Source organism: Crassostrea angulata, chromosome 10 (genome assembly GCF_025612915.1).
Source record: "Crassostrea angulata isolate pt1a10 chromosome 10, ASM2561291v2, whole genome shotgun sequence".
Taxonomy (NCBI): Eukaryota; Metazoa; Mollusca; class Bivalvia; order Ostreida; family Ostreidae; genus Magallana; species Magallana angulata.
The window spans coordinates 15307401-15328147 of NC_069120.1; the positions used below are offsets into that span (position 1 = coordinate 15307401).

At 33.1% G+C, this 20747-nt stretch overlaps 2 protein-coding genes across 2 annotated transcripts in view; one reads left to right on the forward strand and one right to left on the reverse strand.

Annotated features, from left to right (window-relative positions):
* The first annotated feature begins 932 nt into the window (after positions 1-932).
* Positions 933-20747, forward strand: part of LOC128165758 (phosphatidylinositol-glycan-specific phospholipase D-like) — a 29090-nt gene continuing 9275 nt past the window's right edge. Inside the window, exons 1-12 of the mRNA XM_052830582.1 lie at positions 933-1038; positions 1973-2016; positions 3350-3428; positions 3602-3699; positions 3863-3976; positions 4435-4483; positions 5098-5158; positions 5304-5411; positions 5500-5527; positions 5845-5984; positions 7861-8062; positions 10170-10273. Of these exons, the coding sequence (XP_052686542.1) occupies positions 939-1038; positions 1973-2016; positions 3350-3428; positions 3602-3699; positions 3863-3976; positions 4435-4483; positions 5098-5158; positions 5304-5411; positions 5500-5527; positions 5845-5984; positions 7861-8062; positions 10170-10273 (1127 nt within the window). The 5' untranslated portion in view covers positions 933-938. The remainder of the gene's footprint in view (positions 1039-1972; positions 2017-3349; positions 3429-3601; positions 3700-3862; positions 3977-4434; positions 4484-5097; positions 5159-5303; positions 5412-5499; positions 5528-5844; positions 5985-7860; positions 8063-10169; positions 10274-20747) is intronic.
* On the reverse strand, positions 10286-20579 carry LOC128165761 (protein nanos-like). Its single transcript, XM_052830584.1, has 2 exons — positions 20122-20579; positions 10286-11651 (listed from the first exon to the last, which is right to left on the reverse strand). Exons 1-2 carry the CDS (start codon positions 20135-20137, stop codon positions 11017-11019), a joined length of 651 nt encoding a protein of 216 aa, XP_052686544.1. The 5' UTR covers positions 20138-20579; the 3' UTR covers positions 10286-11016.

Sequence of the window (20747 nt, forward strand, 5' to 3'; positions counted from 1 at the left end):
TGTTTTTCTTTTCGATAAATTTTGAGAGATAAATCTCATTAAATTACATTACTACCGGGTCGTGTCCTTTCTTAAGGAGCTAGTTAAAATTCATTTGATGTTTGTATTTTTGACACGTTTTTATAATAATAGTATAGGCTTGTGGGATAATGCGCTAATGGACTCTTATTTAAAAAAAAAATAGATAACAAGCATCCATAAAGTCAAGGTACTACTTTTATTTTGGAGGGTCGAGAAACATCATTGGCTTTGCATAAACAAAATAGTCTAACAGCCAAGTGAAGTAAAACGAGTTTATCCAGTAGCATCGGTTTCGAAAGGAGGGGACCAATTAACTTACCTGAAATCTTAACAAGCAAAAATACAAAATATAGGATAAAAATGTAATTCGCCAATCTTAAAAATCCTAATACATGTACGTGGAAGGGCGGTGGGGTAGTACTTTTAAAAACATACTATTCTAATTAATAAGGTTTAATTTCCATGAAAAATTTCACCTTGCTTCTCCGAAAAAGGGGGGGGGGGTGCTCCAAAATTAATTTTTCTATATGTAGAAAAACTTGTTTGCTGCGAAAAAAGGGGGAGATGAGGGTGAGCAACCCCCTCCCCCCTAAATGCTACGATTAAAAACGAGAATCGCCGTACCGTATATGATGTGCAATAAATCATATTTGGAATGTGGTGTGCACAATTGACAATTAATTGATAATTATAAGGTTCCACAGAATTATAATATAGATACATGTGCATGGTACCTAATACACATACAAATACACAAGATGACATTTAAGAATTAATGGATAGCTAACCCCTCCATAAGGGTAATATTCAAAGCCTCTCTCTCTCTCTCTCTCTCTCTCTCTCTCTCTCTCTCTCTCTCTCTCTCTCTCTCTCTCTCTCTCTCTCTCGTCATGTGGTGTGTCATGTGACAATTCAAAATGTCAGCCTCCATATCAAGCACACTGGTTAAATGGGTGTTACTTTCTCAGTGCATTTGTCTTATAAATGGATATGGATCTATATCACACGGAATCATAAGTATGCATACGTAATAAAAGTAAGAGGATATAAGTAACAGCCTAGGATGTTAAAAATGAGCGATATTTTTTTTAATTTAATTTGGACGCAGGAGCTCGTCACAATCTCTTTATCTTTTTTTCATGTTTACTATACCCCTGCAGTTGTCACTACAGTATTACATTTTAATCTGGTTGACATATTACAGTGAGTGCATCTAGCAAGGCATTATAAATTAAAACTTTGTTTAAGCCGAAGTTACACCATCTTTGCTAGTCAAGTGTTTTTGGTCGGCCACTTTGCTCCCCATAAATAGTGAGGAGAGGTGCGGATCAGAAACCCTTTATTTAGGATGATGAAGTTACACATGTGCTTGAAAATCAAGCCTGGGCCTTTTCACCCCCCTCCAGAATTCAAACATCTCATAAAAGGAATATAAGCCCCAGTTGCGGGCAGATTAAACACACCAAAATCAAAGGGGAATTTGGGAATTATTTTCAAAATACCCGGTATTTTTGCCTCAGCCATATTTTGAGTCGATCTTTGACATTATAAATACACCATACACAGTGATCAATGTACATGTACCACCCAAAAAATGATGCAGCAATGTCAAAAGTGCAAATACATGTACTAATATTACATTCAAGTGCAAAACATTGCAATCAAGTGCAAAAAGGTTAAATAAATGCACCATAACTCAGCAGTATTGACACTGTCGTCACTTACCTATGTACCGTATATCATTATATTTAATACCGTATTGCTCTTGACTTTTGAATTTAGGATATGTGTACAAAATCATTTCAGCCTCACTCACTCGATCCCTCTTCATTAGAAAATGATATGATCGATAAAGGAAAATAATCTTATTACTGGCATTCATAAATCTTAATCCATCAAATTCTTTTTTATTTTTACATATTTACCATGTTAATTTTCATTATTCAAATAGGCTACAGGGCATCTGTTTACTTTGGTGATGAAGAAACCCAGAAGGTAGGTCAAATTGTTGTGTTGGCTTCAATGTGTCTTACACAGATAAAGGTCAGTGGGTTGTCTTATGAACCACAATGTGGATAAGATGGGCATCATGGAGTACGTGTCTTGAGACAGGTAGATGGGCTGGTGTGGGGCATGTTTCTCCAACAGAATTAGGATGAGAGTGAAGGGTTATTGCCTGAGTTACCAGTAAGGTTAATGTGAAGGGCTGTGCTCTCTATAGACAGGTATACTCCAGTATGAGAGACTAGCTGACTCTTGAGACAGGTAGGATCGCTGTGAGGAGGCATTTTGCTTAGATTTGGTACTGTCTTATGAATGAGGGACTAACGGTCAGTGTGAGAGGGTAATCTGGAACAGGTAAGGTCATTGTGAAGGTCTGTATAGAATCACAAGCAGGTCATTGTGAGGGTTGGTCTATTGAAATGGGGAATTAGGTACTGGTAAGTGTGAGGAATTGTCTTTTGAGTCAGGTACTTCGGTCAATATGAGGAACTTACCATGAGATATACTGTAGACTGGCAAATGATCATTTTCCTGTGAAATTAAAACCATTGTGAACTTCAAAAACATATTATATTAAGGAACAAACAAAGATAGATAACTCTTGCAGCGTGAAATTAAAACCATTGCGATCAGTTCTTTTTGAGAAATCATGAAATTTTAACACCATATGGAATTTAAATGACTTACAATATAAGGCCAGTGTTAAAGACTAAAATGCATGACTGTTTATTGGGACAGTTTAGGTTAGAGAGTAGAGTTGTCTCAACAGGATCGACGCTGGTTCATTATAGTCAGTGATTGTGCATCTTCAGATGAGCAGAGTGAATTGTAAGCCATTGGCAATCAAAGATAGGACTAGTGAAGGGCTGTCTTATATAAGACAATTGATAAGTTCAGAGTATGGGTTGTCTCTTGAAACAAGTAAGATCAATGTACATGTGACATTTTCACATTACTGTAAATGTATTACATTTGGCTGTGTATTCTGTTTGATGGATTTTGGAGGAATGCAGCTTCCGCTTAATGAAGTACATCCCCAAATGTCAAACGTTTATTAAGATAATAATTAATTAGGTATATTAAGAAATGTGCTAAATCAAATACCTGCTTACCTATTGCAAAATCATTTTCCCCCAAATAACGTACACGTTAAACAGGTTTAATGGATAGAAAGTTCTTGTGAATCCAGACACGTAAAACTTTGTTCAAATAATCTTCATGACATATAACGGTATGCACTACATGTATTAATTTGACATTGCAAGTTTCAAACTGATAGCAAGTTCCATTTTAGTTTGTTAAAAGAAACTATTCGTAATTTTAGATTGTACAGGAGAATCCTGATGGTTTGTTTGGAGGGAGTGTCTACCCTGATGTGTTTTATGATTCCCAGTGCAGTGAGGGTAAGCATCATGATGATGAAATAATCATCAGTTGCTCATTTGATCACAACTACTGATGATGTGAAAATACAGGGCAATCATTTGTAAACTTTCAGAATACAATAGAAATAATAAATATACATGTATTAACACTTTCATATGATTATGTCATACATATATATTGTATTTTGCAGGAAATTACAGTTTTGTCTCAGATGCCACAAAATCAACTGCATTTCTGAATGCCTCTATCAACTATTTACTACAAAAGTATCCCAAACCATGGAATAATGCAAGTTCTTTGATAAGTAATGTGTAAAAGTTACATGAACTAGTGCTTTGCACAAATCTGTACTGTTATCCTTCAAAAAGTATTTCAGTCAAAATGCATCACTCAGCGTTTTTGTTAGATTAACGAACAATACAATTTTTTCAACTTTAAAAACTGTAATTAGGTTACAGAGAAACTGGTGTCCTTTCTGTACGGAGTTATGTCCCATCAGATCGCTGACTACATGTGGTATGGAGAGGACAAGTATCAGCAAGGGTTTTTAAACATGATGGCTAAGGTACACATGATTAGTAGTGATATGATATAGGGGTTTTCTTTATCATGACATCTTTATGCTTATTTGAACCAGTATTTTACTTTTCATTAAAACAGGTCTTGTGTTTAAACTAAACTAAACTGGTTAATCTAAGCTGAACTAAGCTGATGGTAAATTAAATGTAGCATCTTTAGTCTGAACTGAAATGATGGCTTACTGTAAGATTCTGAGTCTTAAACTGGACTATAAACTGAACAGCAACTGAAATCTTGACCCAATTTTCATCTAAAGAAATGGAGAAGCATACATATGAGGAAGGAACACAGATTTTGATGTTTGAAGTGAAATAATTTATACTTTATATCCACATTTTCCAATAAAAATCTATGTGCAGTATGTTAATTATTGGTTCTAATGGAGTGGACATCGGTGCTTTGGGTATATTTTGTATATATGTAATGTTGTTTCTTACATTGCAGTTGAATTTCCATGGGAATTTTCAAGAAGCTGCTGTTTTTGCTGAACTTGGTGAGATTTTACTAAATTAATTTATTTCCATATTAGTATAAAATAGACTGTTGAGATGGTGACCATCAATTCAAGTTCATTGCAAACCCCTTATTTACAGGCATTTTTTTTTGTTTTGTTTAATATTAGCTAGATTTAGCCAACTGGACCATATTAACTAGATTTTAAAGAAATCTGCTATGGTCTTCACATTGATGACCATGTTTATTATGCCTTACATGTATACTTGCATCAATTTTCAGATCAAATATATAACATGTAGAATGATATTACTTAAAAAATGTTTCAAAGTACTGATTGAAAATTTTAATGGTATATTTTATGGTTACCATTATTCAAACTCCTTGGAACTGGGAATTTTACTAAATACTAGTGTATGAAAACTGATGCCCATATTGAAAACACAGGATTCAGTTTGATGTGATAAAATTTGTGTTGAGATATGTCCTGTGTAAAATGAACAAAGGTTTAACTACGGTATCTAAACTTTGTTAGATGTATCATGTTGAAAGATACATCAATTGTAAACATAATTCACATTTAATTGTGAATGTAATTCACATTCAGAGCAGCATCACTGATACTTTATTTTTGTATTATAAATTTTTGCAAAGGTAGTGATGTTGTCCTGGCATATGATCTGAACCTTGACCATATCCAACCATTCCTTGAATGGTAAGCATACATATATAGAATAAACACAAAATGAAAATATCTTAAATTATTAATTCTTGAATAAATTAAATGAACTTTTATTTCTTAAAAATTCATAGAAGCCTCCAAGTCATATTAGAAAATTCCCTACTTTTCTGTGGCGTAGGTTCGTGCCAGTGAGTGATTTGGTTAACATATATGCCCTGATGTTTGGCGAAGGGAAGGTACCTCACAAAGTCGTGGAAAACTGCACCGTCACAAGACTCATATATTTGTAAGTTAGGAAGATCATTAAGGTAAGCTTTATTTGATTTGTTCCCAAAGCCTTTCAATTAATCGTGTTCTTTTCTTTGTTTTTTTAGAATGAAAGAAAAAATTAAAGTGTCTGAGGTAGGTCATCTCATCATACACCCTACAGCACTGTAATCTAGGAGCAAGGCTCCAAATTTGAAATTTAGCATGTAACCTCTTAAGAGAATAAAATGATGTTTAAATTATAAATTATGTTTCAGTATCAGTAAAAAAAAAAAGAGTTAATTTCTAAAAGGAAATAACCCATAAAATCAGCTGTATAGAAATATATTTTCTCATATGCATTTGTTGCCCTTTCATACTGTATTTTGACTGAAATGACACATTTTGTTCAGTCAAAACCTCCCCCCTTTGGAATTTAAACCCAGTAAAGTGGGATTATTTTCTATGTGCAGTATTATGCGGCTGTAGCTCCCAGCAGTCCTTTCCTGATGACCCAGCTGTTGGACTACTTTCCCGGTGGAGTAGACGACTGTGCGGGATGGGTCGGTAGGAAGTGGCAGGATCTCAGCTTCATGTTAGAGAAGGGTACAAGGTCTGTGTACATGCTGTTCAACTAAACTTAGGTGCTTCATAAATATGTTGAAGTGGGTGGACCATTCTATTGGTTTCCTTTACATTTTACTATCAATATTTAGAATTCTTTTATGGTATGTATTGTGTATGAGTCTAAGCTAGGCCTTTAGAGTTCAAGGTAATAAAGGTTGACTATAGTGTACCGGTAGTTTTGATAAACAAGAGGCCCACAGGCCTTGATGGTCACTTGAGTACCAAAACCCATAGATGGACTTGTCAGGAAGTCTCGCGTTTGCAGTTTAAGCTGCATCTTTTAGTCTAAACCCTCAAAGACTCCTCTCTTCATTTCCCCTGCTTTTATTACTTGATTTTTGCAAACATTAATTCTTAAAAGGGGGCAAGAGTCAGAGAAATCTTGAATTTATATCTAGACCCTAACTCCTTAGGCAAAAAATTGTAACTTTTGACCTTGCCTAAGGGACTGAACCCATGATCCAGGGGCCGTGAATTTCACAATTTAGGTAGAGGGATTCATGGATATAATCATGCATTTAGTTTTTCTCAAATATATATTGGAGTAGAGAAGAAGATATAGGTAAAGGGCTACGTGAACATATGAATGACCATTTTTATATATACAAATGTATATTTTTCAAAACTCTTTCCCTCTTGTATTATGTTTATTGAATGTTTTATGTACATTGAACGCTTTATGTACAATCTCCATGTTGCCCCTTGAGGGCCCTTAATTGGTAAATAAATTGAATTGCTTGGGTTAGAGGGGAAAATTTTTGAAAATTCGGCCTTTTCTTGCATATTTGACCCTTATCATGAGGACCCAATCCTGGTAAGGTCATTGTTACAAATCAGATTCCTCTTATCCTGAAAAAAATGCAAAATTGTTAACAAACAATGCACAGCGATGGATGGAGACCAATTGCAATAGGTCACTAGTGACTTAGTTTACCCCAAAAGTCTTAGGTACTAACTGACATGTTGTTGTCAAGATTTCTATCCAAAACCACCATAGGTTCATAGGGCCATGAAGTACATGAAATACCAATTAACTAAAATCTTTTTTCATTCATTAATAATATTTTGTAGAAAGCCATATATTCTAAATCATATTTATACCCCCGCTCAGAAGGAGAGGGGGTATACTGTTTTACCCTTGTGTGCCTGTCTGTCTGTCTGTCCGTCCGTAACAAACATTTCTGTCGCATTTATCTCGGCAACTATTTATCGCAGATGCTTGAAATTTTTACACAGTGTTTGTTAAGGCATGCCATATTGTGGGATATATTTTTGTACCAATCGGACGTCAACTTCCTGTTAAATGACGACTTTGCTTATTTTTTGACCAAAATTTTCAAACAAATTTTCGTCAAAGATTTCTCAGCAACTATTTAACGCAGATGCTTGAAATTTTTACACAGTATTTGTTTAGGCATGCCATATCATGGGATATACTTTTGTACCAATCGGACGTCAACTTCCTGTTAAATGAGTACTTTGTTTATTTTAGTCAAAATTTTCAAACAAATTTTTCTCAAAGATTTCTCAGCAGCTATTTATCGCAGATGCTTGAAATTTTAACACACTATTTGTTAAGGCATGCCATATTGTGGGATATATTTTTGTACCAATCGGATGCCAGCTTTCTATTAAATGTTGACTTTGCTTATTTTGCATATTCACATCAGAGCGGGGGTATCGCTAGTGAGCATTGGCTCACAGATATCTTGTTTTATTTAAAATGTAAAAAATGTCCCATCTGCAATTTTTTTGTTTTATATAAGAGCACCGGTATATGTAAATATGTAATTTAACCCTTTTATAAATTGTACATAAAGCTCTTACTATCCATATACAAGTTCAAGTTCTGTATTTTACAGTAATTGTGCGATACCAACAAATCCCCTACAGATTCAGTGCAATGCGAGCACCACACTACAGCATGCAACTTTCACATCAAGAGATTACTGGACTGTTAAGTCTTGGGCATTTGATTACATCAGCGGCCCTGTAGATTTTACAGATATTGATCAGTTACAAGAAAATGGTGGCATCATAGTCCTTCCTTCAAAATTATTTTGGGTAAGTATCTGATTTACCTGTAGTAACTCAAGGACTTTTTTTAAGCAAACTGAAGTTATTTATACTCAATTTTCTTTAACAATCAGTGGGGTTCTTGGTCTGTTAAGTCCTTCACCTACTTCAAGATTATGACCCTTGGATGTTATAAGATTCAACTTAACTTTGAAGGAGATATTCTTAATCAATTTGTTCATCTATATGAATAGATCATTTGAATGGTCAACATAAATTTTGTACACTGAGATCATGGAGCTATCTTACAACTCAAGCCAGAATTTGTACAATTTGTACATGCATATCCCTGCATTCACATTTTAATTGTCAATCTGTTATTACTTAAAGGACATATCGCATGTTTCTAAAGTATACGACATTTTACATTTTTTGGCTTCCTTGTGTATCTAATAATTACTCCTAATAGTTTGTTAACGGTATAAAAGCGGTAATTAGCCATAATATCAATTTAAATTATAGCCCCGATCGTTTAAAAACTCGTTAATTAGATAGCGTGTCACGTGGTACAGTGACGTCACATGCGACCTTCTTCGAACAGCTGATTGTAAACAATTGTACGATTAGCATTATCTTCTTTAAATTTTGACATTCATTCACCATGTAAGTTGGTTTTTTTTACATGCTGACTAAATTAAAAGAATCTTATTATTCAGTTGTACATGTTTGAGCCACTAGTACGGATAAAAAACGACGATATTGCCGAAAAAGCGACGATGAAGTCGGCAATGACGATCAAATTGATCGACGTGTAAACATTGTAAACACAACTAAGTAAGGATTGTAGCTCAAATAAATCTGGTAAAGGTGTTTATTTATTAAAATCTACAACAGTCTTGGTTTTTGTCGTTCCTAACCACTCAGAATGTTCATTATTGTAAAACTGTGGCGTACAAGAAGTTTGTTTCTTCGGCAGTAACTGATCACACCTTTCTAAGGTTGTTTACTCTATATTACACTGGGTTATAAAAGCAGGCAAGAACGTTTTCCTTAATTATTGTTTATTTCTGTAAGATCCCATCTCCGTATTTTTTTTATCCATTTACGTATAAATGTATATCAAGAAACTTTGTCTATTTCTCGCGTAAACAATCAATATCGACGACTCGATCCATGACTTCTCCCACAAAAAAAAAAAACTCACAGAAATCTCACTCACCGTACTAAAATTATGATTTCTGCAGAGGTGAGCTACACGTATGAATGAAGAAATCATGTATACAAAACCGATGCATACATGAACGTATAGTTTAACAATAAGAAAAAGAAAACAGCTAATGAAGCGAGGCGGTATCCAAAATGGCGTCCCCTCTCGTTATTTTTCTCCGATGAAATTGCGTTTTGTACACAGGCCCCTGTGCATAAACTTCTATTTTTTTCTTTTTGAGAAATGAATACGATTTATTTATGAAACTATAATTACAAAAATGTACAATATAATTAATTATATATGAAATGAATGTTTATTTATAAATCCTCTCGTCGACAGATAGACCCCTATTTGTCACAAGATTTCCGCATACTTTTCGTAAGGGAAATTTAAAAAAAACAAGTCCAAATCCCCATTTTCGGTGGCTAAATCACCCGCAGGAGGCACAGAACATCATCATGTTCCGTTATCGGCAATTTAATAGGTGATAATTAGTTTAATTGTCGTTTAAATCGAATCCAATTACAGAGATGGCTAACAGCACCTTCTCGCTCGAGGTCGCATATGACGTCACACATCATGGCGGGTAGATCGAGAGAGAAAATATGCATATCGCGACATTTGAATTTCATCGCTTTCAAACTCACGAATTAGGCAGAATATTTTATGAAAACGTTAATAAACTTCATTTTTAATGAGTATAGAATGATTTTATTTAAAAAATTCCGAAAATTGAAAAACATGCTATATGTCCTTTAATAGGTAATGGATTTCTGAAAACATGATTAAGACTTTGAATTTCAAGATATTTCCTGATCCTGGGCTATGAACCACAAGCCTGCTTTACAGTGCTTTGAAATTCTGAGAAAATAATGACAGCAAATTTCTTCAGCTGCAAGTATTTTGATACAGCCAGACTACCAATATTTTTTTATAACTTCTCAGAAAAAATTCAAGGTGAAGCAGAATCAAAAGCAAAAACAGAGAGTAGGTAGTTCAGACTACATCGGGGACTATTTTGTAAACAACACCTTTGCCAAATTGGGATGGTAAGTAAAATGAACAACAAGATATATTCCAAAATTTTATTCAAGAAAGTATTCAATTAATCACAATTTTTATAAAAAGCTACTATTATCTATGTAAAAATAAATCGATACTAAAATGTTCATATTTTCAACAAAATGGACCAAAATGGTCCCTTTAGGTGTTTGTACAACCTGAGTGCATATAACTAGTATTCATACAAACTATCAATGAAAGTTGTATTTACATTACATTGTGGATAAAGGTGAGGCCTATTAAATTGAGACTTTACTATGGTAAAATTCTTGCTAAAATCAATGCAGAATCAGTTCCAATTTTATCATTCATTGAAAATGAATCCTCAGCATAGCTATAAAATAATAATAAAATAAAATTCAAATCCAATATTTGTATAAATTTACACACAAATTATCATATTTATTAAAATCTGTTCCTTGAGTCAGCATTCACATCTTTTTTGGCCCTGCCAAAAACAGTGCATATTCTGAAATGTATGCATTTGTCTCATTCTTAAACATTTAATAATGTGTCTGTACATTTTAAAACTTTTGGGTGCTAAAAATATTGATTGCAATCCCATGTATATTATTTTAAAATACTATATTAAAGACAATTGTTTCATGAACTTCTAACTGATGGAAATGGACTCCAGTTCGTATTTTGAGGATTTTCCAAGCTATGCTGGTATGGCCAAAGAAGTTACGATCACTGTTGAGTTTTCACATTATGTTAAGTACTGAGTAGTTTAGATGTGGTTCTCTTTCCTTGCCACCGGACAGAATCTGAGTGTGTGGGCACGGTCTCCTGTAGCTCCACACCTGGGACAGGTGAACTCCCTCAGAATTGGACAAATCACCACTCCGTTGTTGGCCTTCAATACATGAGTGGAGTAGAAGGACTTTGGCTTACAGTTTTTTTTGCACAGAACGCACCCTCTGTCCTCTCTGAACCCTTTGTCTTCTTGGGTGGTGGATGAATTTGAGGCCAAAGACAGATTCTGAAAACCTAGGGTCATGGGTGGTGTAGGGGAGGCAGAAGATGAAGACGAATAAGATGGTCTTCGAGAAGATTCAGCTGGTGGCACCGAGGTCTTTTCCATCATGTCCCAAGGCATTCCCAGGGCGAACGGGTTGTCAATGTACCGACAGCTGGGATCTGGATGGTTCTCGCCATTACTCCATGTAGTGGGTGGAAAGTACTGGGGGGTGGTTAGATCCCTCCTGCGGCTACTGGAGGGATACTGGACCTCAGACCCTCTGCTGTAATTACTCATGGATACTTCTGGGTCATCTCTAAAAGTGTCTTTGTCATTCATCAGCAAGTCCTCTGTCAATGGGGTTTCAACCCACAGCCAGTTCTTGGAGGAGAGAGTACTGAAATCTAAAAACAAAACAGGATATTAATTTCTAGAAAATGACAACTTAATGTACCGTACAACTAACACTGGTCATTTACCAATACATCTTACTACACGTACTACTATCCTTTAAGTCACCGGGTCAAATTCAGGAGTGTCAATTTCCCGGAACCTCGAATCCTGTATATAATATATGGAAATGCAGACGGGAGTATTTTGACTATTATCCACATTTAACGTATGGAGAATTTTAGAAAATGCAGAAAATTCGGCACTCAATACATTTTGTAGTGTCTTTATCTGTGATAACTCAGCAAATCAAATTCATAACAGTTTCCTAATTTCATCCTTGACCTAGGTGACTTACTGTTGGAGAGCAAGCAGAGTTTTCATGCTTACTAAATGACAAGAGTTATTTGTGAACCACTTATGACCCCCCCCCCCCCTAAAAACTTCTGTGAAAAAATGAATGGAAAGTGCAAATATTTGGAATTTTTCAAAGTCCAAGGGATGTAACTCTGTCAAAAATTGCTCGATTGTACCCAAAATTGATCTTGACCCAAATATTGTGATGATTAATCTGTATAGCGAATTTCATTTCAGTATGTGTGATATATCAGTATCTGCAACCCTTGTGAAGAAACTGAACGTAAACTACACAGACCAATTGACCGAGCGACTGACGGATTTGATATTTAAATCATACACTTGCTGAAAATTATATAAAAAATTATCCTTAGAATATAATTAGGAGATCATTACAGTTAAGGAGTGAGCAAATCTGTCATAATGGACTATAATATTTTGATACAGTCAGATATTAATTTTTAAATAGGGTCTTATTAAAATCAAATCTTCTTGAAATGTTTGTCACATTCATCTTGTTATAGGGCATCATTGTCCAATAGCTGTTCATCTATGATGTCACTAAAATAAAAAAAAATTCCTGCAATTTTGCAAACAAATGAAAATATTGTCAATTTTCCTTCAATTTTGCCTTTGGAAGTATAGAGCTGAAGTAAGATTTTTTTACATGTAATCATACACATTAATGTTAAAAATGATACTTGAGCAAGCATGAGCTAGATATTTCCCAGTCAAAAACCCGTCACAAAACACCCATATTTTGCTCCTAATCATTAATTTATCAAAATCTTTTTTACAAAATTTCTACATAATGACATTACTTGGCCAATAACCTTATACCTGTATAAACTTATTATGCTCCCCCTTCGAAGAAGAGAGGGCCAGGCATATTGCTTTGCTGATGTGCAAATGTCTGTCGGTGCACCAGTAGTTTCCATTCATTTTCTTCCCAGTTATTGTAGATATTGGAATGAAAAATGGTGTACAGATTAATGATCATAATAATATCTGGGTCAATTTTGATTTTGGGTACGGTCTTGCATTTTTTGACACAGTGATGCACCTTGGACGTAAATAAAAAATCCAATTATTTGCAGTTTCTGTTCATTTTCTTTGCAGAGGTTGCATATATTGAAATGAATTTTGGTATACTTATTTATCATAATAATACCTAGGTCAAGTTTGGTTTTAAGGTAGTCCATCCATAACTAAGACAAATTTAACGCTTTTGATTGATCTAGACTACATCAAAAACGTATTTTAAAGCTATTATGAGGCTGACATACACCAAACTCGGGTGTATGTATGTAGTCAATTAAATGAACTTTTTACACTTAAAACATTTTTAAAAGAGTTGTCTGCCCTTTGGGAAAATTTTTTAAAATGCATTTTCTGAAAATGTGTATGGTTAACTATGAAAGTTTTTAGCATATTCGAAGAAAGGAAAAGCTTTTGCAACTTTTTACCAAGAGAAATGTGAGAAAATTACTTGTACTAAAGAAATATATTTAAAAATGCATTTTTCCCATAGACTTCAATGTTAACTTCAACATATGATAAAGTTATTAATATTAATTTTTTTTAATATTTCAAAGGTGAATCTTTGTTATTTAATAAACTCCTTAAAATCACACTAAGATTTTAGTGATCAAACTTGCAATCTATTAGATATGAAATATGATAGTTATGGATGGACTACCTTAAGTACGATCAAGCAATTTTCGACAGAGTTATGCCCCTTTGAGTTATAAAAGTTCCAATGTTTGCAGTTTGTGTTCATTTTCTCTGTGGATGTTTCCAAAGGAGGGGGGCAAAAGTGCAGGGGCTGAGTGACAAATACATTTTTTAAGCACTTGCCCTTGGGCAAGCGGCTAGGCAAAATTTACTTGCCCTACCTCAATATCTACTAGCCCTACCAAATTCTTTATTTGACTATAAAAATAAACAATAAACATACCGTTCAATGTTTTTGCCCTTTATTTTTCCACTTTTAATACTCTTTATGAAATATACCGTATATCATCTGGATTTAACATCTCTTCCTCTTGAAGAATGTGTATTTTAAAAAAATCAACACTTTACATATTGATATTTTATTAGATTTGTTGTAAAGGTAAAAAATAAACATTTTATTAACAGTTTTGGGTGTTTTGATAATTTCTTTCACCTAAGGTTAATGTCCGAGATAATACGTGACAAGTGCACATGCGTTCACAACCGTGGTTTAAATAAAGCCACAGAGGTGTTAAAAATAAAGGTGAAAAGAATCTTCAGTGAGTTGTTTAATTTAACTAATTATATCTAATCATATTAATTAAGCCTGATATTTTAATTTTTAAAAAGCTTTAGGCTATGATTATGATTAGCGAGTGATAACGGGCACATACCTATTTTTAGCATCAGTTATGGCGGCGTACATGGAGACGGTGAACACAGTTCAAAGAAGTTGAACATAAAATAAACAGCTAAAGTTTATGTTAAACTGCCATTTTATATAAGTATTTATCTGTGAACAGATTATAATCAAAACAGTAGCTCTAACAAAGATTAAATAAGTTTTAAACATTACGATAAACAAACACAAGTTCAGTACGTAGTACTGAAGAACAGTAGTGAGAATTTTATTCAATGTCGATAGCCCTGATGCACCAGGAAAAAAAATGTCAAAATCCTATCGTGGTGTATAATTTAAGCACCCTTAGTTCGTAAAGAATTTTCTATGAAAAAGTGCATATTTAATAATATTCGGCAAAATACGGTACTTTCATTTTCCGTACATATATGGGAATATTTGCCTAATCGGAAAGTCACTTGCCCACGGGCAAGTTCCTACAGAATTTTTACTTGCCCTATTGGAAAAATCACTTGCCCCAGGCGTCAGGCAATCGGATTTGTCAGCCCTTGAAGTGTTTCACAAACATCCCATATTTTTGATATAATTTCAACTATGTTCAATTTTATTTTAAAGCTTCTATATTAGAACTTTAACATTGGAAGGGAGGGGGGGGGGGGGGGAGAGAGAATTGCATAATACAGCATGTAGTCCTTCCTTTGGCCTTATTGGATTTGATCATGCCCTGACCCTATTGATCTCATAATATCAATACTTAAAGAATGATTCCTTATTCCTAAGTTCAAGCAATTTTTAACAGGGTTTTCCATAGGAAAAATCTGGTTATCGAAATGGTAAAAAAATGGTAAAAATGGTGGGCGGGAGGATGCCAAAAAGGTACCCCATTTAGCCAGATAACTCCTCCTACAGTTTTCAAGACAAGATATTTTATTTTGCAGATCAGTTGTTTACAGATAAGAGATGTGCACATTACTTAGATTTTAATAACTCCTCCTAAAGTTTTCAAGATAAGAACATTTTTGTTTTGCAGTTCAATTGAACATACATTATTTGTAATTTGTTTTTGTGAATTTTTCGGAAAAAATTCCAGCTTTTAAACTTAAGAGTATTTTTCCCCACAATATTGCACACAGGGTGCATCATCTGTCTAGACAATCACTCCTGCAGTTTTTAAGATAGGAAGTTATTTGCAGTTTAGTTGTACAGATTATGTAGAAGTATAATTATTTTTGATCTGGAGTGGCCTTTATGGATACAGTTTATCAATGAAGGGTCGAGTCCAATGGATTACGGATAATGTTCTCACCAATTAAAGAATACCTGGTTTGCTGACACATTGACAGCTTACAACTTGGGATGAAGTTCTCATTATTCTGTGCATAATTAGATTTGATACTTATATCAAATAAGGAATGCCAACAAAATTTATTAAATACTGCATCTGATTTTTTATCAAGTTTTATGTGCATTGTAAAACAATGGCTTTGTTGAGAATATGCATATAAAAGAAAAGTGATCAAGCTCTTTTACCCCACATTCCCCAATACTTGACAATACTTCTCATAAATCATAATGAAAAGCTAGGTACAAAATTAAATACAAAACAATTCAATAATGAGGTAAAACTACTACGCTACAACTATATTCAACAAGTTCAAAAGTGCAGAATATCCCAGCAAAATAATGATATGTAGTAGTAGAAATTTGAATTCGCAGAGAAATTGGAATTGGAGTTTTTCTGATAATATGCACATCTACATATTGTATTCTAAATACCTACAAAGTTTCACAAAATTTGAATGCAGTGGTTGAAGAGGAATTGCACTTACAAACTGTTTACTATTAGGTATATTGAATATATAGCCAAAATTCAAAGTTAATCAAAGTACTGAAGAACTGACGGGAGTTGATTTTGTCGATGTTTATTTATTTTAAAATCAATGATATGTTATTTTGCATGACAAGTACATGTATACGTAGTTTCTAATTTGAATTACGCATATTTTTATGATATGAATTTTTGAAATGAACTTTTTCGACTAGAATGTCGAGAAACCTCCATATGAATCATGTTAAATAATTTTTAAAGATAAAATTAATTCAATCAAACTATGTATCAGTGGTAGAAATATTTCTCGAAAATTGTATGGATCCAAGCAATACTGAACTCTAGTCTCGTTCAACCAAACGCTCGGCTGACACCGTAAATCTCCGACAAGGGTTTACGGAGACAGCCGAGCGTCGAGTTGAACGAGACTATATTGAACTCTGGCGTAGGAATACATACGACTACAAAATATATTTAAATTGTTCGTATCATTTAAAATCTGACTATTTTTAAGGTATTTGTAAATAAGTTTCCTTGAAAAACAATGCTTTAGCATACATTACATCGAATTCATCAATTAATTTCAAGAACTAAGTCTTGTCAGGAGCAATGATTTGTGCTGAGGTCCAAACACTGTTTCACTTTCGGTTTGTCCGCGTGACTGCATAGGAGAGTTGATTAAAAATCAACTCCCAAAAATGAGCCAAAATTCCCTTAAAACAAAGCAACATATACATATGTATAAGGTGCATAATTGCGTAAATAAGCAATAATTTTCAAAAGTACACATGGAAAATTAAAAGCAAGCACAAACATACATATTATAATTTGAAAACATGCATAAAGCTTGGCGTAAGCCCAAATTAAAAATTGATGTATTAGGTACCCCTACCCAAGAATTTTTTTCAGCATTTGAATCAATTGTTTTTTTCTAAAATTGATTGTCCTTGTCATATTGATAACATATTTAGATTGAGTTTGTTTAGCTTTTTTGTCAAGAAAAAATAGTTTGAATATCAGATTAACAATATGCAAGAAAAACTATAAAAAAAAAACTAACTACCTACCCACCATGAGAAATTCAAAGGTTAAGATTATAGACATCAGTGGAACATACCAATACAATGTATACAAACATGATCAAATTCTTTTCTTTTGTTCGATTCGGATTTAGTTTTACCAGAAAAAGTAAGGGGTGTGCTGAGAAGTTATGCTATTTTTTTTCAGTAGACATTTCTGTAAAAGTGCATTTTAATGTTACAACCTCTAATATATAATTGAGAAGTTCAACATTTCAATTAGGCACAAGAAAAAAATGGTTTGTTTCCACTTTCCCGACTGACTCTAGCTTTTACCGCCGTCTCAAAACTTTTTTTAAAGGATTTTTGATGGAAAATCGTTTATTTCCATTTTGATTCGGTTTGGAATTTTTTTTAACTCCAAATTTTGGTCACAAAAATGCTTGTAGCAGTTACTGTTTTCAAATCAGTGTAACTCAAATGTTTTTTTTCCATGTGTTGTAGATAATAATTATGCTCTCATCGCTGACAGAGGAAGTATCTGTTATATATAATATCTGTTATTGTTTACTTTAGGCCAGCTTAATAGTCAGGAAAGATATTTAAAAAGTATTTCTTATTTTACACTATTCAGGAGTGTTAGTATCTAATGGAAACTACTCGACACATACTACAATAAGGGGAAAAAAATTATTTGAAAATTAAAAAAAAAAATCCTACCTACCGACCCTACTTTTTCTCATCATGAAAGCGGAAACAAACCATTATTTTTTTTTAGGTCTAATGAATATAAGTAATAAAAAAATAGGATCTTAAATGTTTTGATCAGTCCATCTCTTTTCATTGAAAATTTGTAATTAAACATATGGTTTTTCATAAACTTAACAATGTTACACAAAATACATGTATATATTGCAATGAATGCATTAGATACAACAAATAATTGCATGAATAAAGGGGAAAAACTCCGAACAAAGGAAATTGAATAATTTCTTGCAAAGAACTATATTTGATACCAGTCAAATTTTACCCCAATCAATTATTCGTTGAAAATTGGTATTTTTAAAGTGTTTCAGGTATATTACATTTTTTATTTATTTTTTCTTAGAATAGTTGATATATGTTGTTTACCTATTTATTTGATTTATATGCATCCATGCACTCATAGTATGTGAAGCAAGAAATGACGCTTTTTTTGTAATTCAATCAAAATTGGTCAAAAATTTAGTTTACTTTTCCTTTTTTGATTCTGAAATATAGTGCAATGCTTGGAACAAGTCTCACAAGAACAAACTCTTTGTCACTTAATTTTAAGTCTTGGATAGATACATCTTTCATGAAAATATTTTTGTTTGTTCTTGCAATTGGCCAAAGAAAGAATAACTGCTTGAAAACAAGCCATTTATAGTTAAACTGTGAAAATCGTGGGAAAAGGTTAACTTTTTGATTTCATATTTCAACATTTTGGGCATCTAGATCAAAATCCAAATTATGACAAAACTTCATAAGTATATTATCTATACAAAAAAGCAATGAATAACAGTACATTGATGATGTTCATTTTAGGGGGGCATATTAGGCTTATGCCATATATATAGTCCTCTGCATATTTTAAAGTTGCATGAAATTCTGCCTGATATTACATATTTAAACATCTAAAGTAACCAGTTCAAGCAAGAGCAAAATATTTTTCAACAAAAAATTTAACTCTCATTTCTGACCAGCCAAGGGAAAAACAGAGGGTAATATGTCAAAAGGATAAACTACTAGTATCCAAATCTTGCAGTATTTGATGTTATATGAACTCGTAGTCCAAAATCTAATATGTAATAAAAAATAACGGAACAAAAACTTTTATTTTTGGCTATTATTTAAGTTTTAGAAACACCAAGCCTAGCTATAAATATATATTTTTTTTAATATTTTGCAATCAAATATGTACAATAATAGTCTACATACAAAACAAATTAAGATTCAATCAAGATATGATTTTTTTTAACATTTTGGCATGCGAGTCAATATTATAATCTTTGCCCACGAACTAGGAGACAATTTTAGAGGTCTTGAAACATAATGCGACATTAGTCATTGCAAATACTGTCTGTGAAATGCATTTTTCATGCCAATATCATGCATATGCTTGCGTTATAATTAAAATCAATTTTTTTTTGGCAAACACAACTATGCAGTCTAATGCAATCAATTCATTCACTACTTCTTTCTTGAGGCATAAGAAATGTTTCACTTATTTTTTTTTCTCCAAAAATTAAATACAATGCATTTCATAACAGAGTAAATTTTACATAAATGTTATCATTAAATCTATTTTTATAAATTGTAATATTTTTATTCAATAAAACTAAGTCATATAGTCTCGATATATTCATTTCTTGGTCATTTAGATTCGTTTTCAACTGACTGCTGGTGCAGACATTACCAAAGATAAGAATGAATGTAGCATGACCAGTGCACATTATTATACACTACACTCATCTTGAATCACAGTCTTAACTTCATATTTTTATAGAAGATGATAACAAATAATGTTCAATCAAAATTTGAGACATTAATAGATTTGATCATAGTTCCTTTTAATCCTATTTGGGAGATCCTGACATATCCTAATTAAACAGTTAAATTATTCTAGATAACTATAGTATGGATTAAAAGCTAATCGCTAATGTAATCTTTATTGGACTCAGCTCAAATGAAATGATGCATTGAAGACTAAAGGACTAAAAATCTATGAGGACATGTAATTACGTTCCAGAAACTTTCCGAGTTTCAAGAAACTTTTAACAATTTGAACGCAAAATTATTAAGAAAATTTGGTTTTTAAAGACTCGTGTTCTTCAGTTAATAAACATTAAGTAATTTGCAGCGCTGCACTACATCATATAAATGAACATTAAACTGCTAAAAATTACCTTTTGGGGAACTCATGTCGTCTTCTTCAGAACAGCGTGTAGGATGCTAAACTTAGTGACACCTGCAGCTTTAACTGTTAGGGTATTCCATATTAGAGGGGTGTTCAGCATATAAATAAAATCAAAATGCAAGTTTTATCAAAGTTTTAAATCTAAAAATAATTAATATACTTTTATTTTCATTATTTACAAAAAATGTTTTTAAAAAACATATATCATTAACCACTGAAAGGTTTGATTTTGAAACGATAATCCTTCACTTGCCTCGGCTAAAATAGATCAGTCCAAATTCGGGTCTTACTCTCTCGGCTTCACTTCAAAGAACCGTTGGAAACTGGGGTAGCCAGCGATTACGTAATGATGTATATTTCTTGGCCGAGGTTCAAAGACCGAAAATTGTCAACCGCAATTAACAGGATCATGAAATTGCCCACAGAAGCTTACATTTTAAAATTCGTAATATCTTTAAGGAATCCATATATATATATATATATATATATATATATACACATAAGTACACTAGCTGCATGAAAAACGGGGTATTTTTTTCAGGAATGGATTTCTGTGAAATAAAACATCTTATTTTGCATCTTTAAATTCGTATAACGTTAGACATCCATAAATAC